At 44.9% G+C, this 26,466-nt stretch overlaps 1 protein-coding gene across 1 annotated transcript in view; it reads left to right on the top strand.

Moving 5' to 3' along the window:
- LOC124287928 overlaps window positions 1-26,466 on the top strand; it is a 54,409-nt gene that overhangs the window by 16,656 nt on the left and 11,287 nt on the right. Inside the window, 10 exon segments of the mRNA XM_046724418.1 lie at window positions 5,725-5,884; window positions 7,022-7,081; window positions 9,165-9,282; window positions 13,755-13,876; window positions 14,518-14,703; window positions 15,137-15,266; window positions 20,615-20,665; window positions 20,668-20,696; window positions 24,315-24,388; window positions 25,269-25,309. Of these exon segments, the coding sequence (XP_046580374.1) occupies window positions 5,725-5,884; window positions 7,022-7,081; window positions 9,165-9,282; window positions 13,755-13,876; window positions 14,518-14,703; window positions 15,137-15,266; window positions 20,615-20,665; window positions 20,668-20,696; window positions 24,315-24,388; window positions 25,269-25,309 (971 nt within the window).

Below are 26,466 nucleotides of genomic sequence, written 5' to 3'. Positions count from 1 at the left end.
CAGTAGGCAGGTGTAGCGAGATCATTAAAGAAAGGCAGGTGTAGTGAGATCAGCACAGTAGGCAGGTGTTGCTGGATCCCAGTAGCTAGATAGGGAGGTACTGTGTGTGTTGGAGAGGGTGTGTGGGTATAGGGAGGTACTGTGTGTGTTGGAGAGGGTGTGTGGGTATAGGGAGGGGCTGTGTGTGTTGGAGAGGGTGTGTGGGTATAGGGAGGGGCTGTGTGTGTTGGAGAGGGTGTGTGGGTATAGGGAGGGAGCTGTGGGTGTTGGAGAGGGTGTGTGGGTATAGGAGGAGCTGTGGGTGTTGGAGGAAGGTGTGTGTGGAGTGTTGGAGACTAGGGAAAGTTACTGTGTTGTGGGTGTGTGGGTATAGGAGGTACAGTGGGTGTTGGAGAGGGTGTGTGGGTATAGGGAGGTACTGTGGGTGTTGGAGGAGGTGTGTGGATATAGGGTATAGAGAGGGGAGGTACTGTGGGTGTTGGAGAGAGGAGTGTTTGGGTATAGGGAGGTACTGTGGGTGTTGGAGAGGGTGTGTGGGTATAGGGAGGGCTGTGGGTGTTGGAGAGGGTGTGTGGGTATAGGGAGGGTGTGTGTGTGTTGGAGAGGGTGTGTGGGTATAGGGGCGACTGTGGGTGTTGGAGAGGTGTGTGTGGTATAGGGAGTTACTGTGTGTGTTGGAGAGGGTGTGTGGGTATAGGAGGGCTGGGCTGTGGGTGTTGGGAGAGGGTGTTGTGGGTATGGAAGGGTGTGGGCATAGGAGGCACTGTGGGTGTTGGAGAGGGTGTGTGGGTATAGGGAGGAGTTACTGTGTGGGTGTTGGAGAGGGTGTGTGGGTATAGGGAGGTACTGTGGGTGTTGGAGAGGGTGTGTGGGTATAGGGAGCTACTGTGTGTGTTTGGAGAGGTGTGTGTGGGTATAGGGAGGTAGCTGTGGGTGTTGGAGAGGGTGTGTGGGTATAGGGAGGTACTGTGGGTGTTGGAGAGGGTGTGTGGGTATAGGGAGGGCTGTGGGTGTTGGAGAGGGTGTGTGGGTATAGGGAGGGGCTGTGTGTGTTGGAGAGGGTGTGTGGGTATAGGGAGGTACTGTGGGTGTTGGAGAGGGTGTGTGGGTATAGGGAGGTACTGTGTGTGTTGGAGAGGGTGTGTGGGTATAGGGAGGTACTGTGGGTGTTGGAGAGGGCTGTGTGTGGGTATGTGTTTAGGAGGGGGCTGTGGGTGTTGGAGAGGGGTGTTTGGGTATAGGGAGTTACTGTGTGTGTTGGAGAGAGGGGTGTGTGGGTATAGGGGCAGCTGTGGGTGTTGGAGAAGTGTGTGGGTATAGGGAGGTACTGTGTGTGTGTTGGAGAGGGTGTTTGTGGAGTATAGGGAGGGAGTTACTGTGGGTGTTGGAGAGGGTGTTTGGGTAGAAGGAGGGGCTGTGGGTGTTGTTAAGGAGAGGGGTGTTTGGGTATAAAGGGAGCAGTTGGAGAGGAGTGTGTAGGTATAGGGAAGTACTGTAGGTGTTGGAGAGGTGTGTGATGTCTATAGATAAACCAGACAAAGTCAGTTTGGCTGATAAAACCATAAAATCTTCAAGCTTTCTTTTGTGTCACTAGAATGCTTCTTGTATTGCTGTCATTTCAGAAAAAACTGAAACAGACGTTTTCGATGCTTAATATAGCCAAAAGATCACAAGGGAGGTAGCATATGTTTGTGTGTATGGTTTAGATAGTAAAGGACCCATGAGTTCGGGTTAAATTGGCCTTTAGTAACCCATGCTTGTCGTAGAAACGACTAACAGGATCAGGTGAGGGTCAGGTCTTTCAGCTGACTTGGATGACACATGCCACGGTTCCCAATTGTGCAGATCGTCTCATGCTGTTGATCACTGGATTGTCTGGTCCAGACTTCGATGCATTTACAGACCGCCGCCATATAGCTGGAATATTGCTGAGTCACGACATAAAGACTAGAACTCACTGCTCCATAGTCGTAAAGCATGTTTGTGTGCATTATTGAGGTAATAAGGCACACGTTTGTGTGCATGGTTCAGATAGTAAACCTTGTGTTTGTGTGTATTGTTGAGATAGTACAGCATTTGGTTTGTGCATTGTTCAGTATTGGCTGTTGATGTATAGAATGTTCTCGTATGTCTCACCATAGTTTGTAGTCAGACAGTGTTCTAAATTACCTCTGAGTATCAACAAACTCTAGACAAGGAAGTACCACTGTAGTCCACTCCCATGTAGATGGTGCAATGCTTCATCTATATTCATGGACTGTTACCATAGCAGTAAGAACATAACACCCTCTTACCAGGTCATTAGAAAAATATTGCACACAATGCACCCACCAAATTGGTCATAATAAAAATAATTGCCGATTATCTATGTTTCAATTTACTAGGCTTAGTTTTGACATTTCTAGTCAGAAAATAATTTGAGATCTTCCAGCCCCCGCATATAAGGCAACCCTTTCTCAGCCCCTTCATTTCAGGAATGAAAACCTGACCTTATACGCGGCGATATACAGTATTGCATGTGTCCTTGAAGACTATAACGCTTATCTCATGTGTCCTTGAAGACTATAACGCTTATCCCATGTGTCCTTGTAGACTATAACGCTTATCTCATGTGTCCATGAAGACTATAACGCTTATCGCATGTGTCCTTGTAGACTATAACGCTTATCCCATGTGTCCTTGTAGACTATAACGCTTATCTCATGTGTCCTTGAAGACTATAATGCTTATCGCATGTGTCCTTGAAGAGGCCTAATGGTTATCCCATGTGTCTTTGCAGACTATAACGCTTATTGCATGTGTCCTTGAAGACTATAGCGCTTATCCCATGTGTCCTTGTAGAGGCCTAATGCTTATCCCATGTGTGCTTGAAGACTATAACTCTTATCCCATGTGTCCTTGAAGACTATAACGCTTATCCCATGTGTCCTTGAAGACTATAATGATTATCTCATGTGTCCTTGTAGACTATAATGATTATCTCATGTGTCCTTGTAGACTATAGTGCTTACCCATGTGTCCTTGTAGACTATAACACTTCTCCCATGTGTCCTTGTACACTATAACGCTTATCTCATGTGTCCTTGTAGACTATAGTGCTTATCCCATGTGTCCCTGAGACTATAACACTTATCCCATGTGTCCTTGTAGACTATAATCATTATCTCATGTGTCCTTGAAGACTATAGTGCTTATCCCATGTGTCCTTGTAGACTATAACTCTTATCCCATGTGTCCTTGTAGACTCTAATGCCTATTCCATGTGTCCTTGTTGACTGTAATGCTTATCCCATGTGTCATTGTAGACTATAACGCTTATCCCATGTGTCCTTGTAGAGGCCTAATGCTTATCCCATGTGTCCTTGAAGACTATAACACTTATCCCATATGTCCTTGAAGACTATAATGCTTATCCCATGTGTCTTTGTAGACTATAACGCTTATTGCATGTGTCCTTGAAGACTATAACGCTTATCCCATGTTTCCTTGTAGAGGCCTAATGCTTATCCCATGTGTCCTTGAAGACTATCACTCTTATCCCATGTGTCCTTGTAGACTATAACACTTATCCCATGTGTCCTTGTTGACTGTAATGCTTATTCCATGTGTCCTTGTAGAGCCCTAATGCTTATCCCATGTGTCCTTGCAGACTAAAACACTTATCCCATATGTCCTTGAAGACTATAACGCTTATCCCATGTGTCTTTGTAGACTATAACGCTTATTGCATGTGTCCTTGAAGACTATAACTCTTATCCCATGTGTCCTTGAAGACTATAACTCTTATCCAATGTGTCCTTGTAGACTATAACACTTATCCCATGTGTCCTTGTTGACTGTAATGCTTATCCCATGTGTCTTTGTTGACTGTAACACTTATCCCATGTGTCCTTGTAGACTATAACACTTATCCCATGATGATTTCCTTGTAGATGATAATGCTTATCCCATGTGTCCTTGTAGACTCTAACACTTATCTCATGTGTCCTTGTAGAGCCCTAATGCTTATCCCATGTGTCCTTGTAGACTCTAATGCTTATTCCATGTGTCCTTGTTGACTGTAATGCTTATCCCATGTGTCCTTGTAGACTATAACACTTATCCCCATGTCCTTGTAGATTATAGTGCTTATCCCATGTGTCCTTGTAGACTATAACACTTATCTCATCTCACCATGTAGACTATAACGCTTATTGCATGTGTCCTTGTAGATTATAACACTTATCCCATGTGTCCTTGTAATGCTTATCACATTTGTCCTTGAAGACTATAGCGCTTATCTCATGTGTGGTTGTGGAATATAGCACTTATTGCATCCTAGTAGATTATGATGCACACAACAATACTTATCTGATGTGTCACTATAAAAGACACTTATCTGAAAACCCATAATAACCGATATCCTGTGCTTCTGTACATGACTGGCATTATCTCATTTGGATGTGGCCAACTCTGACCTGTATCCATTTGTCCATGTATCTATACTTGGCCAGGGTAGGCTACTTGTTATCCCCGCCGGTAATCTCAGAAATGTTTAAAAAGGGGGATTGATTGTTCCAGACACAAGTGACCCATGTGGGAGGTCCATGCCCACATGATCAATCTCTGTTTTCTCCAGTCCCAACCTGACCATGTGTGTCATCGCACCCAGCTGTGAATGGGTACCTCATTAGGATGAGAAAGACACAATAACACGGTGTGCCTTGTGGCTGCAAGAGTTGTATGTTCCCCAGGGAGTTGAGATTGATAATACGACGTGCCATTGAGATTAACATCCAATGATTGAGGGAAAAAACACAAGCACCTTGAGCATGTACTAGTTGCATGGATATGTGCGCTATATAAATATCCTATAATAATAATAAGGGGCGCGGTGGACGAGCTGGCTAAGGCACCAGGCTAGTGATCCAGCAAGGTTGAGGTGACAGGATCGAGCCCACCTGTGACTGGGTTAAAAACTTTGGAGTCAACTTTGTGTGCAGACTCTTTCAGTGTTGTCACAACCCCTAGTGTACAGTACACAACCCTGTGCACTTAAAAAAACACACGAATCCGTTGGTATATGACCAGATGGTGGCCGCATGAATACGTGCAAACACCTAGTTGCGGGTACAGCAACGTGCAGTAAGACTTGGACAAAGTACTGTGACTATGTGTCCCAGTCCACCCAGCTGTGAATGGGCACCTCGTAAGGATGAGAACGCCACAATAACTCGGTGCGCCTAGTGGCTGCAAGAGTTGTATACTCCCTAGGGAGTTGAGATTGATAATACGATGTGCCGTTGAGATTGACATCCAGTGATCGAGGGAAAAAATACCAGCGCCTTGAGCATGCACTAGTTGCGTGGATATGTGCGCTATATAAATATCCTATAATAATAATAATAATAACAAATGGCATAGCCTCATGCTCACGTCATCAGTCAGTGGTTTTGTACATGCTGCTGTCATGCTGATTTTCTGAGTTGTAACCATGGTAAACTGTAGCACCTCTAAGTACTGTGATCACACTGGTATCAGACTACACTGACTGACGACTGAGTAAATGTCACTAAGGTAACTGAGGGTTTATGTTGGATTTCTATGTTGGATGGCAACTTGATGATCCTTCCTTGTGCGTGATCACTGACTGGTGAGGAGAAACCATTTTATTGTCTTCAGTGTGTTTTCCAAGTTTGGTTATGGAGGATGGATTTAGTTTCTTGAAATGTCGCCATAAATTGTTTTCAGAGGTAGATTGCCAGGATTTCCATTTTGGACTATTGAGTTTTTGTCAGCTGTTGACTTCTACCATTGTGTTGTTTCAGCTGTCAACACGTGGGGCAAGATGAAGCCCAAGTCTCGAGGGAACCAGTACTCAGGTCTCCGATGGGAAAGAGTGAAGGTAGGACATCTATATCCCAGGATAGAGTGAAGGTAGGACATCTATATCCCAGGATAGGGTGAAGGTAGGACAATGTCTATATCCCAGGGTAGGGTGACGGTAGGACAATGTCTATATCCCAGGGTAGGGTGAAGGTAGGACATCTATATCCCAGGATAGGGTGAAGGTAGGACAATGTCTATATCCCAGGATAGGGTGAAGGTAGGGCAATGTCTATATCCCAGGATATGGTGAAGGTAGAACAATGTCTATATCCCAGGATAGGGTGAAGGTAGGACAATGTCTATATCCCAGGATAGGGTGAAGGTAGGGCAATGTCTATATCCCAGGATAGGGTGAAGGTAGGGCAATGTCTATATCCCAGGATAGGGTGAAAGAAGGGCAATGTCTATATCCCAGGATAGGGTGAAGGTAGGACAATGTCTATATCCCAGGATAGGGTGCAGGTAGAACAGCGGCTATATCCCAGTATAGGGTGATGGTAGGACAATGTCTATATCCCAGGATAGGGTGAAGGTAGGACCATGTCTATATCCCAGTATAGGGTGAAGGTAGGACAATGTCTATATCCCAGGATAGGGTGAAGGTAGGACAATGTCTATATCCCAGGATAGGGTGAAGGTAGGGCAATGTCTATATCCCAGGATAGGGTGAAGATAGGGCAATGTCTATATCCCAGGATAGGGTGAAATAAGGGCAATGTCTATATCCCAGGATAGGGTGAAGGTAGGACAATGTCTATATCCCAGGATAGGGTGAAGGTAAGACAATGTCTATATCCCAGGATAGGGTGACGGTAGGACAATGTCTATATCCCAGGATGGGGTGAAGGTAGGACAATGTCTATATCCCTGGATAGGGTGAAAGGAGGGCAATGTCTATATCCCAGGATAGGGTGATGGTAGGACAATGTCTATATCCCAGGATAGGGTGAAAGGAGTGCAATGTCTATATCCCAGGATAGGGTGAAGGTAGGACGTGTATATCCAAGTATAGGGTGAAGGTAGAACAGCGTCTATATCCCAGGATAGGCTGAAGTAGGACCATGTCCATATCCAAGGATATGGTAAAGGTAGTGTAAGTGGTGGTGTACAATGTGTGTGGTATATTTCACTGACTGAGTGACGTATATTTCAGACACTTGTCCACAGTAACCTGGTGTCTGCCCGAGTGGAGGAGAGGAGGGATGCTGCCAAGGTTGGTTCAGTACACACACCTACCACACAGCACAGCAGAACACAGCTACCACACAGCACAACACACACAGCACAGCAGGACACCTAGCTACCACACAGCACAGCAGAACACAGCTACCACACAGCACAACACACACAGCACAGCAGGACACCTAGCTACCACACAGCACAGCAGGACACACAGCTACCCCCACAGCACAGCAGGACACCTAGCTACCACACCGCACATGACACACAACTACACCCACAGCACAGCAGGACACCTAGCTACCACACAGCACAGCATTACCCACAGCTACCCCCACAGCACAGCAGGACACCTAGCTACCACACCGCACAGGAGGACACATAGCTACCACACAGCACAGCAGGAAACAGCTACCACACAGCACAGAACATACAGCTACCACACAGCACAACACACACAGCACAGCAGGACACCTAGCTACCACACAGCACAGCATTACCCACAGCTACCCCCACAGCACAGCAGGACACCTAGCTACCTAGCTACTATACAGCACAGTGGGTCGCACAGCTACCATACAGCAGAGCAGGACACCTAGCTACCACACAGCACAGCAGGTCACACAGCTACCACACAGCACAGCAGGACACACACAGCACAGCAGGACACCTAGCTACCACACAGCACAGCATTACCCACAGCTACCCCCACAGCACAGCAGGACCCCTAGCTACCACACCGCACAGGAGGACACATAGCTACCACACAGCACAGCAGGAAACAGCTACCACACAGCACAGAACATACAGCTACCACACAGCACAACACACACAGCACAGCAGGACACCTAGCTACCACACAGCACAGCAGGACACACAGCTACCCCCACAGCACAGCAGGACACCTAGCTACCATACAGCAGAGCAGGACACCTAGCTACCACACAGCACAGCAGGACACACAGCTACCACACAGCACAGCAGGACACACAGCTACCACACAGCACAGTGGGACACACAGCTACCACACAGCATAGTAGGACACACAGCTACCACAGAGCACAGCGGGACACACATCTACCACAGAGCACAGCGGGACACACATCTACCACAGAGCACAGCAGGACACACAGCTACCACACTGCACAGCAGGACACACAGCTACAACACAGCACAGAGGGATACACAGCTACAACACAGCACAGCACAGCAGGACACCTAGCTACCACACAGCACAGAACATACAGCTACCACACAGCACATCAGGACACCTAGCTACCACACAGCACAGGACACACAGCTACCACACAGCACAGCAGGACAAACAGCTACCCCCACAGCAGAGCAGGACACCAAGCTACCACACAACACAGCAGGACACCTAGCTACCACACAGCACATCAGGACACCTAGCTACCACACAGCACAGGACACACAGCTACCACACAGCACAGCAGGACAAACAGCTACCCCCACAGCAGAGCAGGACACCTAGCTACCACACAACACAGCAGGACACCTAGCTACCACACAGCACATCAGGACACCTAGCTACCACACAGCACAGGACACACAGCTACCACACAGCACAGCAGGACAAACAGCTACCCCCACAGCACAGCAGGACACCTAGCTACCACACAACACAGCAGGACACCTAGCTACCACACAGCACAGCAGGACACACAGCTACCACACAGCACAGCAGGACACCTAGCTACCACATAGCACAGCAGGATGCACAGCTAGCACACACAGCTACCACACAGCACAGTGGGACACACAGCTACCACACAGCACAGCAGGACACACAGCTACAACACAGCACAGCGGGACACACAGTTACTACACAGCACAGTGGGACACAGCACAGCAGGACACACAGCTACCACACAGCACAGCAGGACAGACAGCTGCAACAAAGCACGGGAGGACACATAGCTACCACAGAGCACAGCTCGACACATCTGTCACAGCACAGCACAGCAGGACACACCTGTCTCTTCAGATCCTAACAGCTGTCTCTTCACACCATGACATATGACACAAGACAGCTATCTTTGTACATCACATAAGACAACAATCTCTGATGCTGCCCCCTTCTTGATCTGCTGCAGCAACTTGGCTTGCTGCGTTGTGGAGACACAATGGTGTTCTACGCTCTCAAGGAGAGACTCAACAAAGATGAGGACCAGCGAGTCCGATACGAGAGTGCCAAATCTCTCATCCTCATTGGTGGGTACAAGCAAGCAATGTTCAGATCAGCTAGCAAAGGTTTTGTTACTTCTCTGATAATATCTGTGACCGAACAACATCAATACAGAAGAAAGGTAACATTGTGGTCATATACACAGGAACAATAATACGTAAATAATCGTGATATGTTTAAATTGGTCAAATTCCACTAACCTACCCTTTTTGCTCTAGCAATCCGCATACTGTATCTATACACCTACCAACCTTCCAACCTACCCACCTACCCACCTACCCAACCCCTCACTCTCTAGTTTGTTGTATATCCACAGGCTGCAGGTGCTCTTCAAGTATATCTTCCCACTAACCCACCTTCCCATGTATCCACATAGCCTCCCTCCTTCCCTCTCACTCTTGTTGCCTGCTATCTTCCCACTGACCCACCTTCCCATGTATCCACATAGCCTCCCTCCTTCCCTCTCACTCTTGTTGCCTGCTATCTTCCCACTAACCCACCTTCCCATGTATCCACATAGCCTACCCTCCTTCCCTCTCACTCTTGTTGCCTGCTATCTTCCCACTAACCCACCTTCCCATGTATCCACATAGCCTCCTCCTTCCCTCTCACTCTTGTTACCTGCTATCTTCCCACTAACCCACCTTCCCATGTATCCACATAGCCTCCCTCCTTCCCTCTCACTCTTGTTACCTGCTATCTTCCCACTAACCCACCTTCCCATGTATCCACATAGCCTCCTCCTCACCCTTTGCCCCTCCTCTCACCCTTTGTTACCTGCATCTTCTCACTAACCCACTCTTTTGTATCCACATAGCCTCCCTCCTTCCCTCTCACTCTTGTTACCTGCTATCTTCCCACCTTCCCATCTATCCAACCCACCTTCCCATGCATCCACATAGCCTCCCTCCCCTTCCTCTCACCTGCCACCTTGTTACCTGCCTATCTCTTCCCACTAACCCACCTTCCCATGTATCCACATAGCCACCCTCCTCCTTCCCTCTCACCCTTGTTACCTGCTATATCTTCCCACTAACCCACCTTCCCATGTATCCACATAGCCTCCCTCCTTCCCTCTCACTCTTGTTGCCTGCTATCTTCCCACTGACCCACATTCCCATGTATCCACATAGCCTCCCTCCTTCCCTCTCACTCTTGTTACCTGCTATCTTCCCACTAACCCACCTTCCCATGTATCCACATAGCCTCCCTCCTTCCCTCTCACTCTTGTTACCTGCTATCTTCCCACTAACCCACCTTCCCATGTATCCACATAGCCACCCTCCTTCCCTCTCACCTTTGTTGCCTAAGCATCTCCTCCCACTGACCCACCTTCCCATGTATCCACATAGCCACCCTCCTTCCCTCTCACTCTTTCTTTGCCACCTGCTATCTTCCCACTAACCCACCCTCCCATGTATCCACATAGCCACCCTCCTTCCCCCCTCACCCTTGTTACCTGCTATCTTCCCACTTAACCCACCTCCTCCCATGCATCCACATAGCCACCCTCCTTCCCCTCTCACCCTTGTTATCCCTGTTATCTTCCTGCACTAACCCCACCTTCCCATGTATCCACATAGCCTCCCTCCTTCCCTTTCTCTCACTCCCTTGTGTTACCTGCCATCTCTCCCACTAACCCACCTTCCCATGTATCCACATAGCCACCCTCCTTCCCTCTCACACTTGTTACTCCTGCTATCTTCCCACTCACCCACCTTCCCATGTATCCACATAGCCACCCTCCTTCCCTCTCACCTTTGTTACCTGCTATCTCTCCCACTTAACCCACCTTCCCATGTATCCACATAGCCTCCCTCCCTTCCCTCCTGCCATCTTCCCACCAACCCACCTTCTGCATCCATCAGCCCCTCCTCCTCTCACCCTTGCCACCTGTTCTTCTCCCCGCACTAACCCACCTTCCCCATGTATCCATCGTGAAATCTCCTTCCCCACCCTTTGTTACCTAAGACCTTCTCCCACCAACCCACCTTCTGTATCCACATAGCCCTCCTTCCTCTCTCACCCCTTTGTTACCGCTACATCTTCCTGCACTCCACCCACATTCCCATGCATCCACATAGCCTCCCTACTTCGCCTCTCCACCCTTGTCTGACTATCTTCCCACTAACCCACCTCCCACGAGGTCCAGCCAGATCTTCCGACTTGATCCCACCTTGCCATCTCCATAGTTTCGACGGAAGATTTCGACAACCCACCTTCCGAGATCCACGTTCCTCCTTCCACCGTGATGACGGTATCTGTTTCTTCGATCTACCCCGACTTTTCCAGACGAAAGATAGTTTCCGACTTCACCTGAAAATTATGATCTTCGACTTCCGACGCCGGAGACCGATGAAGACCATCCTTTATCTTTAGCATTTGCGATTTTCCGACGACCGACTTCGACTTCGATTGATACCGATCTTTAGACTTTAGTGACGATTTTCCGACGACGACCTTTTCCCCTATCTGAAGATTCGAAACTTCTTCGACGACCGACGCCGATATCCGACAGATCCTTCTTTACTTCGAAGATTTTGCGATCCTTCATTTGATCTACTTCCGGATATCTTTACGGAAGCGACGAGATTTTCCGACGACCCCGACGCCTTATATTCTTCTTCATTTTGACGATTTTCCGACGACCGACTTTCCGAGATATTTCTTTTATCTTTGACGAGGTCTTTCGACGACGTTACCGGTATTGACCATAGTTCCTTACTTTATCGATTTGATTTTTCCCGACGACCGACGCCCGATATCCATCTTTATCGATGACGAAAGATCGATTGATCGACGCCCGACGATATGACCTTTAATTTCGAAGATTTATGATCTTCGACGACCGACGCCTGATATATCTTTGAAGATTTGATTTCCTCGACGACCGACCCGAGAACGATGACCTGACTTTATTTGATCTTCCGACGATCGACTTCGATATCTTATCTTTAATTGAAGATTTATCTCGACGACCGACGCCCCGATGAACGATATAATCTTCTTTAATTTGAAGATTTATGACTTCCGACGACCGACCGAGATCCATATGACCTTTCGACGATTTTATGATCTTCGACGGACGACTTCCGGATATCCATACACGACGGATTTGAAAGATCTTCGACGACCGACCTTATATCCAGATAAGCATGACTTTATTTTATCTTCCGACGACCGGACTTCCTTGTGGAACGATGAAGCATCTTCCTCGACATTTGAAATACGAGATCGACGACCGACGCCCGATAACGACGGAAGATTTGCCTTTTCCGACGACGAATTTCCGGTATCATTTAATCCACTTCCGATATCTAATAGCCGAAGACTTTGATCGTCGACGACGCCCTTCGATAGATCCAAGATAGCATCTTCTTTATTTTGAAGCATTTTCGTCGACCTTGATCGACTTTTTCACTTTGAGACGATTAATTTTAATCACGACATTCCATTCTCGACGATATTTCATCGACATTTTTCCCCGGCATTACGAGATGAAGCATCTTCTACTTTGAAGTATCGAGACGCCTGATTGATCGACGATATTTAATTTTTCTTTACTTCGAAGTATCGGTGATTTTCGACGACCGACGCCGAGAACGAGAATTTCCTTCTTTACTTCGAAAGCATTTGTTTATCTTCCTCGACGACCGACGCCCGAGAACGAAGACTCTTCACCTGAGCAGACGAGATTTCCGAACGACCGACGCCCGATGGAGCGGATGCATCTTTCCGAGACGCCGACGACCGACGCCGAGCATCTTTCCGACGACCGACGCCTATATCCATAGCGACCTTCTTCTTTATATCTTTAAGACGGAGATTTGTCGACGTGATCGACTTTTCCGAGATCTATAAGCATCTTCTTAATTTTGAAGATTTGAAAGATTTTCCGACGACCGACTTTCCGATGACCGACAGCATCCTTTACTTTGAAGACGACGACCGACGCCCGAGGAACGAGAAGTTTTCTTTAATTTCGAAAGATTTATGACGCCGACGACCGACTTCCCGGATTGCATACCATTAGATCCTTCTTTCGACGACGACTTATAATCTATCTTTACGGATTTAACCGACGCCCGATGACGATGCCGAGGACGAGAGCATTTTTCTTTACGGAAGCATTTAGAAAGATTTCCGATTGACCCCGACTTCGAGACCATTGAAGTTTTCTTCTTTAATTTCGAAGACGAGATTTTCCTCCCCACTTACCCACCTTCCCATGTATCCCACATAGCCACCCTCCTTCCCTCTCACCCTTGTTACCTGCTATCTTCCCACTAACCCACCTTCCCATGTATCCACATAGCCTCCCTCCTTCCCTCTCACTCTTGTTACCTGCTATCTTCCCACTAACCCACCTTCCCATGTATCCACATAGCCACCCTCCTTCCCTCTCACTCTTGTTACCTGCTATCTTCCCACTAACCCACCTTCCCATGTATCCACATAGCCACCCTCCTTCCCTCTCACCCTTGTTACATGTCCACAGGCTGCTGGGAGGATGAGATTCTGCAGGTGCTCCTCAAGTACCTGGCTATTGGCAACACTGAAATCCGACAGGACCTGATTAGGACCATGATCAATGGCAAAAATGTGCAGTACGTTGACAAGGTGAGCTGTCTATCCCTGGGAGCTGGTCCTGACACCAGACAGACATATGCTGTATACTGTAGTTCCATGGCAGTGTGCAGGTCACGGAGCAGTGGTTACACCCGTACATGATGTATGGTGAGTTGTTGATGATGTCATAGTGACAGAGTGATTATTGCTTGATGCCACATCAGCAGGTGTGAAAGTATTTACAGCGATGTTCTAGATAAACGTTAGCTGGTGTGTGACATATCAAAGCTGTAACATGGCAAACATTTAGTCCTCATATCTGGTTCAATCATGGTAGCCATTGTGTCATGGGACCAATAACAGCCATACTCTCCCATCAGTCCTAAAGGCTGTGCAAGCCAGCTACAACAAGGAATGTTTTTGTCAAGTGTGTATGTCCTTTCCGAGTGACCCACTGTGTGTTGGACAATGCCAACAGTAACCCCCAGTTGACCATGTCCTTTCCGAGTGACCCACTGTGTGTTGGACAATGCCAACAGTAACCCCCAGTTGACCATGTCCTTTCCGAGTGACCCACTGTGTGTTGGACAATGCCAACAGTAACCCCCAGTTGACCACAGTGATGGAGGATGCTGTTCCTCTGTAACCCCCAGTTGACCACAGTGATGGAGGATGCTGTTCCTCTGTTCCAGAACATGCCAACCTTCCCTGAACTGGTGAAAATCTTGAGCCACTTCTGTCGGAACCCTGATCCTGAGGATCCTATATCATTTGAGGCGGCCGTGCTGCTGGGACGCCTTTGTGTGGCTGATGCCAACGGCAAGGAGAAGTTGAAGAAGGCTCTCACCGAGTCCACAGATTCCCACATCAAGTCCAAGGTCTGCCTACCGTCTATCTAGAGTGCATGTTGTATGTTGGCCTGTCCCACCGTGTCCACCAAGTTTTTTTATGCATATCAATCCTGTCCTGAAATAGAGGATATCCTGATATCATCTATGTCCTCACATATGTCCTCTTGTCCAGGAGAACAGTGTCCTCTGTATTCATCAATGCCCTCCTGTCCTACAGTATGTTTCTTTATGCAGCAATGTTCCAGCAATATCATGGCGGAGGACCCCAGAATTGGGGTTCACACATTGTACCCGTGCGGGGAATCGTCAGCATGACAAGCGGACGCTATAATCATTATGTTACCTCACCGCTCTTCCTGTAGAGGAGAATCTACAGCTTTGTCCTCTTGTCTTGCAGGCAGTGGAGGACAGTGTCCTCTGTGTTTATGTATGTCCTCATGTATGTCCTCTTGTCTTGCAGGCAGTGGAGATCCTGGTGAAGCAGCTGAACTGCACTGACAGCAGCGTCATTACCAGCGTACAGGACATCCTTGCAACATCCACTGTTTGGAAGCATCGCGAACTTGCAGCCAAACTCCTCATCTCCCTCGGTGGGTGAAGGACATGTCCTAGATGGATGGTTGTAAGGGGATGCCTGAGTGACAGGTTTATAGTGTGAGCTATGGGTGTAGGACATGTCCTAGATGGATGGTTGCAAGGGGATGCATTAGTGACAGGTTAATAGTGTGAGCTATGGGTGTAGGACATGTCCTAGATGGATGGTTGCAAGGGGATGCATTAGTGACAGGTTTATAGTGTGAGCTATGGGTGTAGGACATGTCCTAGATGGATGGTTGTAAGGGGATGCATTAGTGACAGGTGTATAGTGTGAGCTATGGGTGAAGGACATGTCCTAGATGGATGGTTGTAAGGGGATGCCTGAGTGACAGGTTTATAGTGTGAGCTATGGGTGTAGGACATGTCCTAGATGGATGGTTGCAAGGGGATGCATTAGTGACAGGTTAATAGTGTGAGCTATGGGTGTAGGACATGTCCTAGATGGATGGTTGCAAGGGGATGCATTAGTGACAGGTTTATAGTGTGAGCTATGGGTGTAGGACATGTCCTAGATGGATGGTTGTAAGGGGATGCATTAGTGACAGGTGTATAGTGTGAGCTATGGGTGTAGGACATGTCCTAGATGGATGGTTGTAAGGGGATGCATTAGTGATAGCTTTATAGTGTGAGCTATGGGTGTAGGACATGTCCTAGATGGATGGTTGCAAGGGGATGCATTAGTGATAACTTTATAGTGTGAGCTATGGGTGTAGGACATGTCTTAGATGGATGGTTGCAAGGGGATGCATTAGTGACAGGTTTATAGTGTGAGCTATGGGTGTAGGACATGTCCTAGATGGATGGTTGTAAGGGGATGCATTAGTGATAGCTTTATAGTGTGAGCTATGGGTGTAGGACATGTCCTAGATGGATGGTTGTAAGGGGATGCCATTGAGTGACAGGTTTATAGTGTGAGCTATGGGTGTAGGACATGTCCTAGATGGATGGTTGCAAGGGGATGCATTAGTGACAGGTTAATAGTGTGAGCTATGGGTGTAGGACATGTCCTAGATGGATGGTTGCAAGGGGATGCATTAGTGACAGGTTTATAGTGTGAGCTATGGGTGTAGGACATGTCCTAGATGGATGGTTGTAAGGGGATGCATTAGTGATAGCTTTATAGTGTGAGCTATGGGTGTAGGACATGTCCTAGATGGATGGTTGCAAGGGGATGCATTAGTGATAGCTTTATAGTGTGAGCTATGGGTGTAGGACATGTCTTAGATGGATGGTTGCAAGGGGATGCATTAGTGACAGGTTTATAGTGTGAAGAGCTATGGGTGTAGGACATGTCCTAGATGGATGGTTGTAAAGGGGATGCATTAGTGACAGGTTTATAGTGTGAGCTATGGGTGTAGGACATGTCCTAGATGGATGGTTGCAAGGGGATGCATTAGTGATAGCTTTATAGTGTGAGCTATGGGTGTAGGACATGTCCTAGATGGATGGTTGCAAGGGGATGCATTAGTGACAGGTTTATAGTGTGAGCTATGGGTGTAGGACATGTCCTAGATGGATGGTTGCAAGGGGATGCATTAGTGATAGCTTTATAGTGTGAGCTATGGGTGTAGGACATGTCCTAGATGGATGGTTGTAAGGGGATGCATTAGTGACAGGTTTATAGTGTGAGCTATGGGTGTAGGACATGTCCTAGATGGATGGTTGCAAGGGGATGCATTAGTGATAGCTTTATAGTGTGAGCTATTGGTGTAGGACATGTCCTAGATGGATGGTTGCAAGGGGATGCATTAGTGATAGCTTTATAGTGTGAGCTATGGGTGTAGGACATGTCCTAGATGGATGGTTGCAAGGGGATGCATTAGTGACAGGTTTATAGTGTGAGCTATGGGTGTAGGACATGTCCTAGATGGATGGTTGTAAGGGGATGCATTAGTGATAGGTTTATAGTGTGAGCTATGGGTGTAGGACATGTCCTAGATGGATGGTTGTAAGGGGATGCATTAGTGACAGGTGTATAGTGTGAGCTATGGGTGTAGGACATGTCCTAGATGGATGGTTGCAAGGGGATGCATTAGTGATAGCTTTATAGTGTGAGCTGTTGGTGTAGGACATGTCCTAGATGGATGGTTGCAAGGGGATGCATTAGTGATAGCTTTATAGTGTGAGCTATGGGTGTAGGACATGTCCTAGATGGATGGTTGCAAGGGGATGCATTAGTGACAGGTTTATAGTGTGAGCTATGGGTGTAGGACATGTCCTAGATGGATGGTTGCAAGGGGATGCATTAGTGATAGCTTTATAGTGTGAGCTATGGGTGTAGGACATGTCCTAGATGGATGGTTGTAAGGGGATGCATTAGTGACAGGTTTATAGTGTGAGCTATGGGTGTAGGACATGTCCTAGATGGATGGTTGTAAGGGGATGCATTAGTGATAGCTTTATAGTGTGAGCTATGGGTGTAGGACATGTCCTAGATGGATGGTTGTAAGGGGATGCATTAGTGATAGCTTTATAGTGTGAGCTATGGGTGTAGGACATGTCCTAGATGGATGGTTGCAAGGGGATGCATTAGTGACAGGTTTATAGTGTGAGCTATGGGTGTAGGACATGTCCTAGATGGATGGTTGCAAGGGGATGCATTAGTGACAGGTTTATAGTGTGAGCTATGGGTGTAGGACATGTCCTAGATGGATGGTTGTAAGGGGATGCATTAGTGATAGCTTTATAGTGTGAGCTATGGGTGTAGGACATGTCCTAGATGGATGGTTGTAAGGGGATGCATTAGTGACAGGTTTATAGTGTGAGCTATGGGTGGAGGACATGTCCTAGATGGATGGTTGCAAGGGGATGCATTAGTGATAGCTTTATAGTGTGAGCTATGGGTGTAGGACATGTCCTAGATGGATGGTTGCAAGGGGATGCATTAGTGATAGCTTTATAGTGTGAGCTATTGGTGTAGGACATGTCCTAGATGGATGGTTGTAAGGGGATGCATTAGTGACAGGTTTATAGTGTGAGCTATGGGTGTAGGACATGTCCTAGATGGATGGTTGTAAGGGATGCATTAGTGACAGGTGTATAGTGAGCTATGGGTGTAGGACATGTCCTAGATGGATGGTTGTAAGGGGATGCCATTAGTGATAGCTTTATAGTGTGAGCTATGGGTGTAGGACATGTCCTAGATGGATGGTTGTAAGGGGATGCATTAGTGACAGGTTTATAGTGTGAGGCTATGGGTGTAGGACATGTCCTAGATGGATGGTTGCAAGGGATGCATTAGTGATAGCTTTATAGTGTGAGCTATTGGTGTAGGACATGTCCTAGATGGATGGTTGTAAGGGGATGCATTAGTGATAGCTTTATAGTGTGAGCTATGGGTGTAGGACATGTCCTAGATGGATGGTTGCAAGGGGATGCATTAGTGATAGGTTTATAGTGTGAGCTATGGGTGTAGGACATGTCCTAGATGGATGGTTGTAAGGGGATGCATTAGTGACAGGTGTATAGTGTGAGCTATGGGTGTAGGACATGTCCTAGATGGATGGTTGTAAGGAGTAGTACAGGTAATCCCCCTCATCAAACCCTTTTGCCCCATTCCGCTCCCAGCCCCCCATTAAAATATCGTAGCCCATAAGCAGGAACTGCGTCTGATGTCCCCGCTGGTATTAAATGTTGAAGCCTTTAATAATGGATAAAATTTACTACAAAAATTAGCAAAATGTTCTCGGTGAGCTCCAATCACATGGGGAGAAATATTTTGTTCCTCTCTCAGAGAGTGCCCCTGTTCTTCTGACCTGATACCTAACTATGATAGTGTTCCGAAAGTGCTAGGTATCTTTAGAGGTATGTTGGGGTTTGAACTCATGATGTAGAGCTGCGCCTCAGCCACCACAGTTATCTAGCCTGAGCAAACGAGGCTCTGACAGCACCAGCGTCCGTTTTACGGGTCTATCTTGACCTTGCATAAATTAATGTCTGAAGGTTTCCTTGAGCCAATCAGGTGCTACGTATTGAGCCAATCAGGTGCTACGTATTGAGCCAATCAGGTGCTACATATTGAGCCAATCAGGTGCTACCTATTGAGCCAATCAGGTGCTACGTATTGAGCCAATCAGGTGCTACGTATTGAGCCAATCAGGTGCTACGTATTGAGCCAATCAGGTGCTACGTATTGAGCCAATCAGGTGCTACGTATTGAGCAGCCAATCAGGGTGCTACGTATTGAGCAGCCAATCAGGTGCTACATTGATTGAGCCAATCAGGTGCTACGCATTGAGCAGCCAATCAGGTGCCGCCAATCAGCAGCCGATGAGCCAATCAGGTGCTACGTATTGAGCCAATCAGGTGCTACGTATTGAGCCAATCAGGTGCTACATATTGAGCCAATCAGGTGCTACGTATTGAGCAGCCAATCAGGTGCTACATATTGAGCAGCTCGGCAACGTTCATAATCCTTAGTGCGAACACTACACCGCCGTAGTGATGAAAGGGTTTGATGAGGGGGATTGCGGCTGAAACCCCATTGCCAATATCCCGGTGACAGGGGTTTTCGACGATGTAAGACAAAAACGTTACTTTTATCTGTAATATCATTTGAAGTTTATATTTTACTAGCCTTGAGTGATAAAGGATATATTAATCTATTTCACACAAAAATGTCAAGTGTTTCCTACAAAAATAGCATTGATGACATCGTATCGGCGAAACTGTTGCCGCCCTCCACATCCAGGTATTTTGTATGGGTTTTCGACGATGAGCCATACTTTTCGCTCTGCACTGCGAGGGAGTGTTGTGATCATGTGGCTGCCTATTTAGATATTGCCTGTCACTAGCAAACGACTGATCTTACTGAATTTTTACTTGCTATTTTTTGTTATAAATGCAATTGATTTTGCATCTGAAGTGGTATTAACGATCTCGGGTAAATAATATTGATGTTTGTTTGCTATTTATACAACTTAACTTCCGGATTTTAATTGTCAATAAAACTTCTCACGATAGTGACTGGGCATCTGCCCTGCCGATGAAATAGGGTATGCTCTCCGATCGTGCACATACTCCCCCGCTATAGCGCGAGCAATGCAATCAGCGAAATCACCAGAACGTCAAATTCAGCTCGCTTAGGGATACTATTTAAGGGCATGCATTAGGGACAGGGTTATAGTACAAGAGATGGATACATGATAGGGTCAACTTATCTAGTGTCATGTGAAACATATCTACAAACTTTCTCTTTAGTATCTGAACATTTTTTTGTAAATGACAAAGAGACAAAAGAACTTGTTTTGTCATCACACAATTGAAATCACTTACAGTTTCTGTCAGAAAACAACCGTCAGAGTAGTTTGTAAACTGATCCTTTCTCTCCTCCATGGTACAGGCCCGGGCCATCCATGTGTGACGGACGACTATGAGGAGATCTACCTGCTGCTGGGCGACGCCTGTGGGATGACCCCAGTCAGGTAGGTAACTCTTGTACAAAACTACATACTGAGTCTCAGAACTGTTTACTACACATAGCACAACACAGTGTGTGTTGTACTGAAGGACAGTTGTGTACTGTTTACTACACACAGCACAACACTGTGTGTGGTGTATTGAAGGACAGTTGAGTAGTGTTTACTACACACAGCACAACACTGTGTGTTGTATTGAAGGACAGTTGTGTACTGTTTACTACACATAGCACAACACAGTGTGTGTTGTACTGAAGGACAGTTGTGTACTGTTTACTACACATAGCACAACACTGTGTGTGGTGTACTGAAGGACAGTTGAGTAGTGTTTACTACACATAGCACAACACTGTGTGTGTTGTACTGAAGGACAGTTGTGTACTGTTTACTACACATAGCACAACACTGTGTGTGGTGTATTGAAGGACAGTTGAGTAGTGTTTACTACACACAGCACAACACTGTGTGTTGTATTGAAGGACAGTTGTGTACTGTTTACTACACATAGCACAACACTGTGTGTTGTATTGAAGGACAGTTGTGTACTGTTTACTACACACAGCACAACACTGTGTGTTGTATTGAAGGACAGTTGTGTACTGTTTACTACACACAGCACAACACTGTGTGTGGTGTATTGAAGGACAGTTGTGTACTGTTTACTACACATAGCACAACACAGTGTGTGTTGTACTGAAGGACAGTTGTGTACTGTTTACTACACATAGCACAACACAGTGTGTTGTATTGAAGGACAGTTATGTACTGTTTACTACACATAGCACAACACAGTGTGTGGTGTACTGAAGGACAGTTGTGTACTGTTTACTACACATAGCACAACACTGTGTGTGTTGTACTGAAGGACAGTTGTGTACTGTTTACTACACATAGCACAACACTGTGTGTTGTATTGAAGGACAGTTATGTATTGTTTACTACACATAGCACAACACAGTGTGTGGTGTATTGAAGGACAGTTGTGTACTGTTTACTACACATAGCACAACACTGTGTGTGTGTGTACTGTACTGAAGGACAGTTGTGTACTGTTTACTTTAGCTACACATAGCACAACACTGTGTGTGTTGTACTGAAGGACAGTGAAGGTGTACTGTTTACTACACATACAGCACAACACTGTGTGTTGTATTGAAGGACAGTTATGTATTGTTTACTACACACAGCACAACAGTGTGTGTTGTATTGAAGGACAGTTGTGTACTGTTTACTACACACAGCACAACACAGTGTGTGGTGTATTGAAGGACAGTTGTGTACTGTTTACTACACATAGCACAACACTGTGTGTGTTGTACTGAAGGACAGTTGTGTACTGTTTACTACACATAGCACAACACTGTGTGTGTTGTATTGAAGGACAGTTGTGTACTGTTTACTACACACATAGCACAACACAGTGTGTTGTATTGAAGGACAGTTGTGTACTGTTTACTACACACAGCACAACACAGTGTGTGTTGTATTGAAGGACAGTTGTGTACTGTTTACTACACACAGCACAACACTGTGTGTTGTATTGAAGGACAGTTGTGTACTGTTTACTACACACAGCACAACACAGTGTGTGTTGTATTGAAGGACAGTTGTGTACTGTTTACTACACACAGCACAACACTGTGTGTGGTGTATTGAAGGACAGTTGTGTACTGTTTACTACACATAGCACAACACTGTGTGTTGTATTGAAGGACAGTTATGTATTGTTTACTACACATAGCACAACACAGTGTGTGGTGTATTGAAGGACAGTTGTGTACTGTTTACTACACATAGCACAACACTGTGTGTGGTGTATTGAAGGACAGTTGTGTACTGTTTACTACACATAGCACAACACTGTGTGTGGTGTATTGAAGGACAGTTGTGTACTGTTTACTACACATAGCACAACACTGTGTGTGGTGTATTGAAGGACAGTTGTGTACTGTTTACTACACATAGCACAACACTGTGTGTGGTGTACTGAAGGACAGTTGTGTACTGTTTACTACACATAGCACAACACTGTGTGTTGTACTGAAGGACAGTTGTGTACTGTTTACTACACATAGCACAACACAGTGTGTGTTGTATTGAAGGACAGTTGTGTACTGTTTACTACACATAGCACAACACAGTGTGTGTTGTACTGAAGGACAGTTGTGTACTGTTTACTACACACAGCACAACACAGTGTGTGTTGTATTGAAGGACAGTTATGTATTGTTTTACTACTAGCTACAACACAGTGTGTGTTGTGTACTGAAGGACAGTTGTGTACTGTTTACTACACACATAGCACAACACAGTGTGTTGTATTGAAGGACAGTTGTGTATTGTTTACTACACACAGCACAACACAGTGTGTTGTATTGAAGGACAGTTGTGTACTGTTTACTACACATAGCACAACACTGTGTGTGTTGTACTGAAGGACAGTTGTGTACTGTTTACTACACAGCACAACACAGTGTGTGTTGTATTGAAGGACAGTTGTGTACTGTTTACTACACATAGCACAACACTGTGTGTGGTGTATTGAAGGACAGTTGTGTACCGTTTACTACACATAGTTTATCAGTTTGTTGCATGAAGGCCAGAGGCCCATATACAGAATAAATATGTATGATATGTACAACATATACAACATGCGACACACACGTTACATTGAATCTCTTCTCAATATAAGCGCGTGATAAATAAATAGAGCTACCTTATATTGTAATATGGATGCTTTACATGAAAGTATTGAATACAGTTTTGTAGCATTAATATTTGATTGTAGCCATTATGGAAAATACAGTTGCCTTAAATCATTATATGCAGGACAAAGAAATAGAAAGTGTAATTCATTCTCTACAGTATTACAAAATGGACAGAACCTTTGTGATTTTATAATAGATGAATATCTTCCTTGATTGATATATAAATCATTTAGGCCAAGTCTCAGGCGCATGAAAACATTACGAAGCTTTTTACTACGTAAGTTGTGTAGATACGACTCAGGTTCAAGTAAAGATTTAAACTCACGATAACAATCATATCTTGAACTTTCATATAAAGATGAATGCCAGTCTTGTTTAAAGATATCAATAGCCCTGGTACGAAAGAGTTTGATAAATCCATTAACGTCGGCCAGGGTTTGGGATAGCCAAACAAATCCAAAGCTGTATCTAACAAAAGAATACGAATACACATAGCACAACACAGTGTGTGTTGTACTGAAGGACAGTTGTGTATTGTTTACTACACATAGCACAACACAGTGTGTGTTGTATTGAAGGACAGTTGTGTACTGTTTACTACACACACCACAACACAGTGTGTGTTGTATTGAAGGACAGTTGTGTACTGTTTACTACACAGCACAACACTGTGTGTTGTACTGAAGGACAGTTGTGTACTGTTTACTACATACAGCACAACACAGTGTGTGTTGTACTGAAGGACAGTTGTGTACTGTTTACTACACATAGCACAACACAGTGTGTGTTGTACTGAAGGACAGTTGTGTATTGTTTACTACACATATCACCACGGAGTGTGTGTTGTACTGAAGGACAGTTGTGTACTGTTTACTATTCTAAGCAGTTGTGTACAGGTCATATCTCTGTGTTGTAGGAGGTGCGTACAGCAGCGGCCAAGGCGTTGACTGCGTTACGGATGTTTGCCCGTGCATGTGAGGCGATCGAGAAGTAAGTGCAGCAACAAATAAGCTACAAAAAGTTTTACTCTGTAGTGGGAATTTCCTTCAAGTAATTGTATAGACACTTGTTTTGGTTAGTACATGTTTTTGTTTACATGTCTGTTTGTTGACTGAGACACAATTGTTCACTGGGTGTATGTCATACCTCATCTCTCTGGATAATTTTGTTAGTTCACGATATAATACTGTAATCAGTATACAGTAATCAGTTCACAATATAATACTGTGTTCACTATACACTATTACAGTAATCAGTTCATGATATAAATAATACTGTGTTCAGTATAATAATACATGATATGTGTTCATGATATAATACTGTGTTCAGTATACAGTAATCATGATATAATACTGTGTTCAGTATACAGTAATCATGATATAATACTGTGTTCAGTATACAGTAATCATGATATAATACTGTGTTTAGTATACAGTAATCACTTCATGATACAATACTGTGTTCAGTATACAGTAATCAGTTGTTTATCACATGTATATGAAACATGTCATTTTCTTATAAAACACAACTTTCTCTTAACAACAATAACCCAAAATATCAATATTGATAATGACTGTGTGAAGCAACACACCCCTCTATGGAGCGAGTAAACACTGTCAACAATGCCTGAAGACGTAATCCAACGCTGTCGTCCTGTCTTCATGTAATCTGGTCAGCAAGTTATGACTTATGTACACTAAACATGCCTTCGTTCCTACTTCTGTGACAAAGAAATATTACAATATCCACCTCTGAAGTGATTCTGCTTCTTTTACCCAACCTGAGTATGCATGCACTACAACCTACAAAATATTCATGAGGTACTGCATTGCTCATATATACACATCATGATAGGATTTCCTTCTTGTAGACAGTCAGCAATGCCCACACACCAAACATTCAGCCAGTCAGGTAACACAACCTCAAAACCTCCCCAACATCGGCGTTCTGACATGTTGTAAACATGACACAAATGGCTGTTGTTATTAAACTATGTAATATCCACTTTTCATAACCTTGTTATCCTACAAAACTTAACCCAGAATGATGACAATACCATATACATGTACTTACTATTAACCCAGAATGATGACAATACCATATACATGTACTTACTATTAACCCAGAATGATGACAATACCATATACATGTACTTACTATTAACCCAGAATGATGACAATACCATATACATGTACTTACTATTAACCCAGAATGATGACAATACCATATACATGTACTTACTATTAACCCAGAATGATGACAATACCATATACATGTACTTACTATTAACCCAGAATGATGACAATACCATATACTTACTAATAACCCAGAATGATGACAATACCATATACATGTACTTACTAATAACCCAGAATGATGACAATACCATATACTTACAATAATAACCCAGAATGATGACAATACCATATACATGTACTTACTATTAACCCAGAATGATGACAATACCATATACTTACTAATAACCCAGAATGATGACAATACCATATACATGTACTTACTAATAACCCAGAATGATGACAATACCATATACATGTACTTACTATTAACCCAGAATGATGACAATACCATATACATGTACTTACTAATAACCCAGAATGATGACAATACCATATACATGTACTTACTATTATTAACCAGAATGATGACAATACCATATACATGTACTTACTAATACAGAATGATGACAATACCATATACATGTACTTACTATTAACCCAGAATGATGACAATACCATATACATGTGACTTACTATTAACCCAGAATGATGACAATACCATATACATGTACTTACTATTAACCCAGAATGATGACAATACCATATACATGTACTTACTAATAACCCAGAATGTATGACTATTAATATGATGACAATACATGTACTCCTACTATTAACCCAGAATGATGACAATACCATATACATGTACTTACTATTAACCCAGAATGATGACAATACCATATACACTTACTACTAATAACCCAGAATGATGACAATACCATATATGTACTTACTAATAACCCAGAATGATGACAATACCATATACATGTA

Source organism: Haliotis rubra, unplaced genomic scaffold (assembly GCF_003918875.1).
Source record: "Haliotis rubra isolate DU_JTF1 unplaced genomic scaffold, ASM391887v1 Scf409, whole genome shotgun sequence".
Classification (NCBI taxonomy): Eukaryota; Metazoa; Mollusca; class Gastropoda; order Lepetellida; family Haliotidae; genus Haliotis; species Haliotis rubra.
Note: the sequence above shows the minus strand (reverse complement) of the source record. Positions and strands in the feature narration are given on the sequence as shown.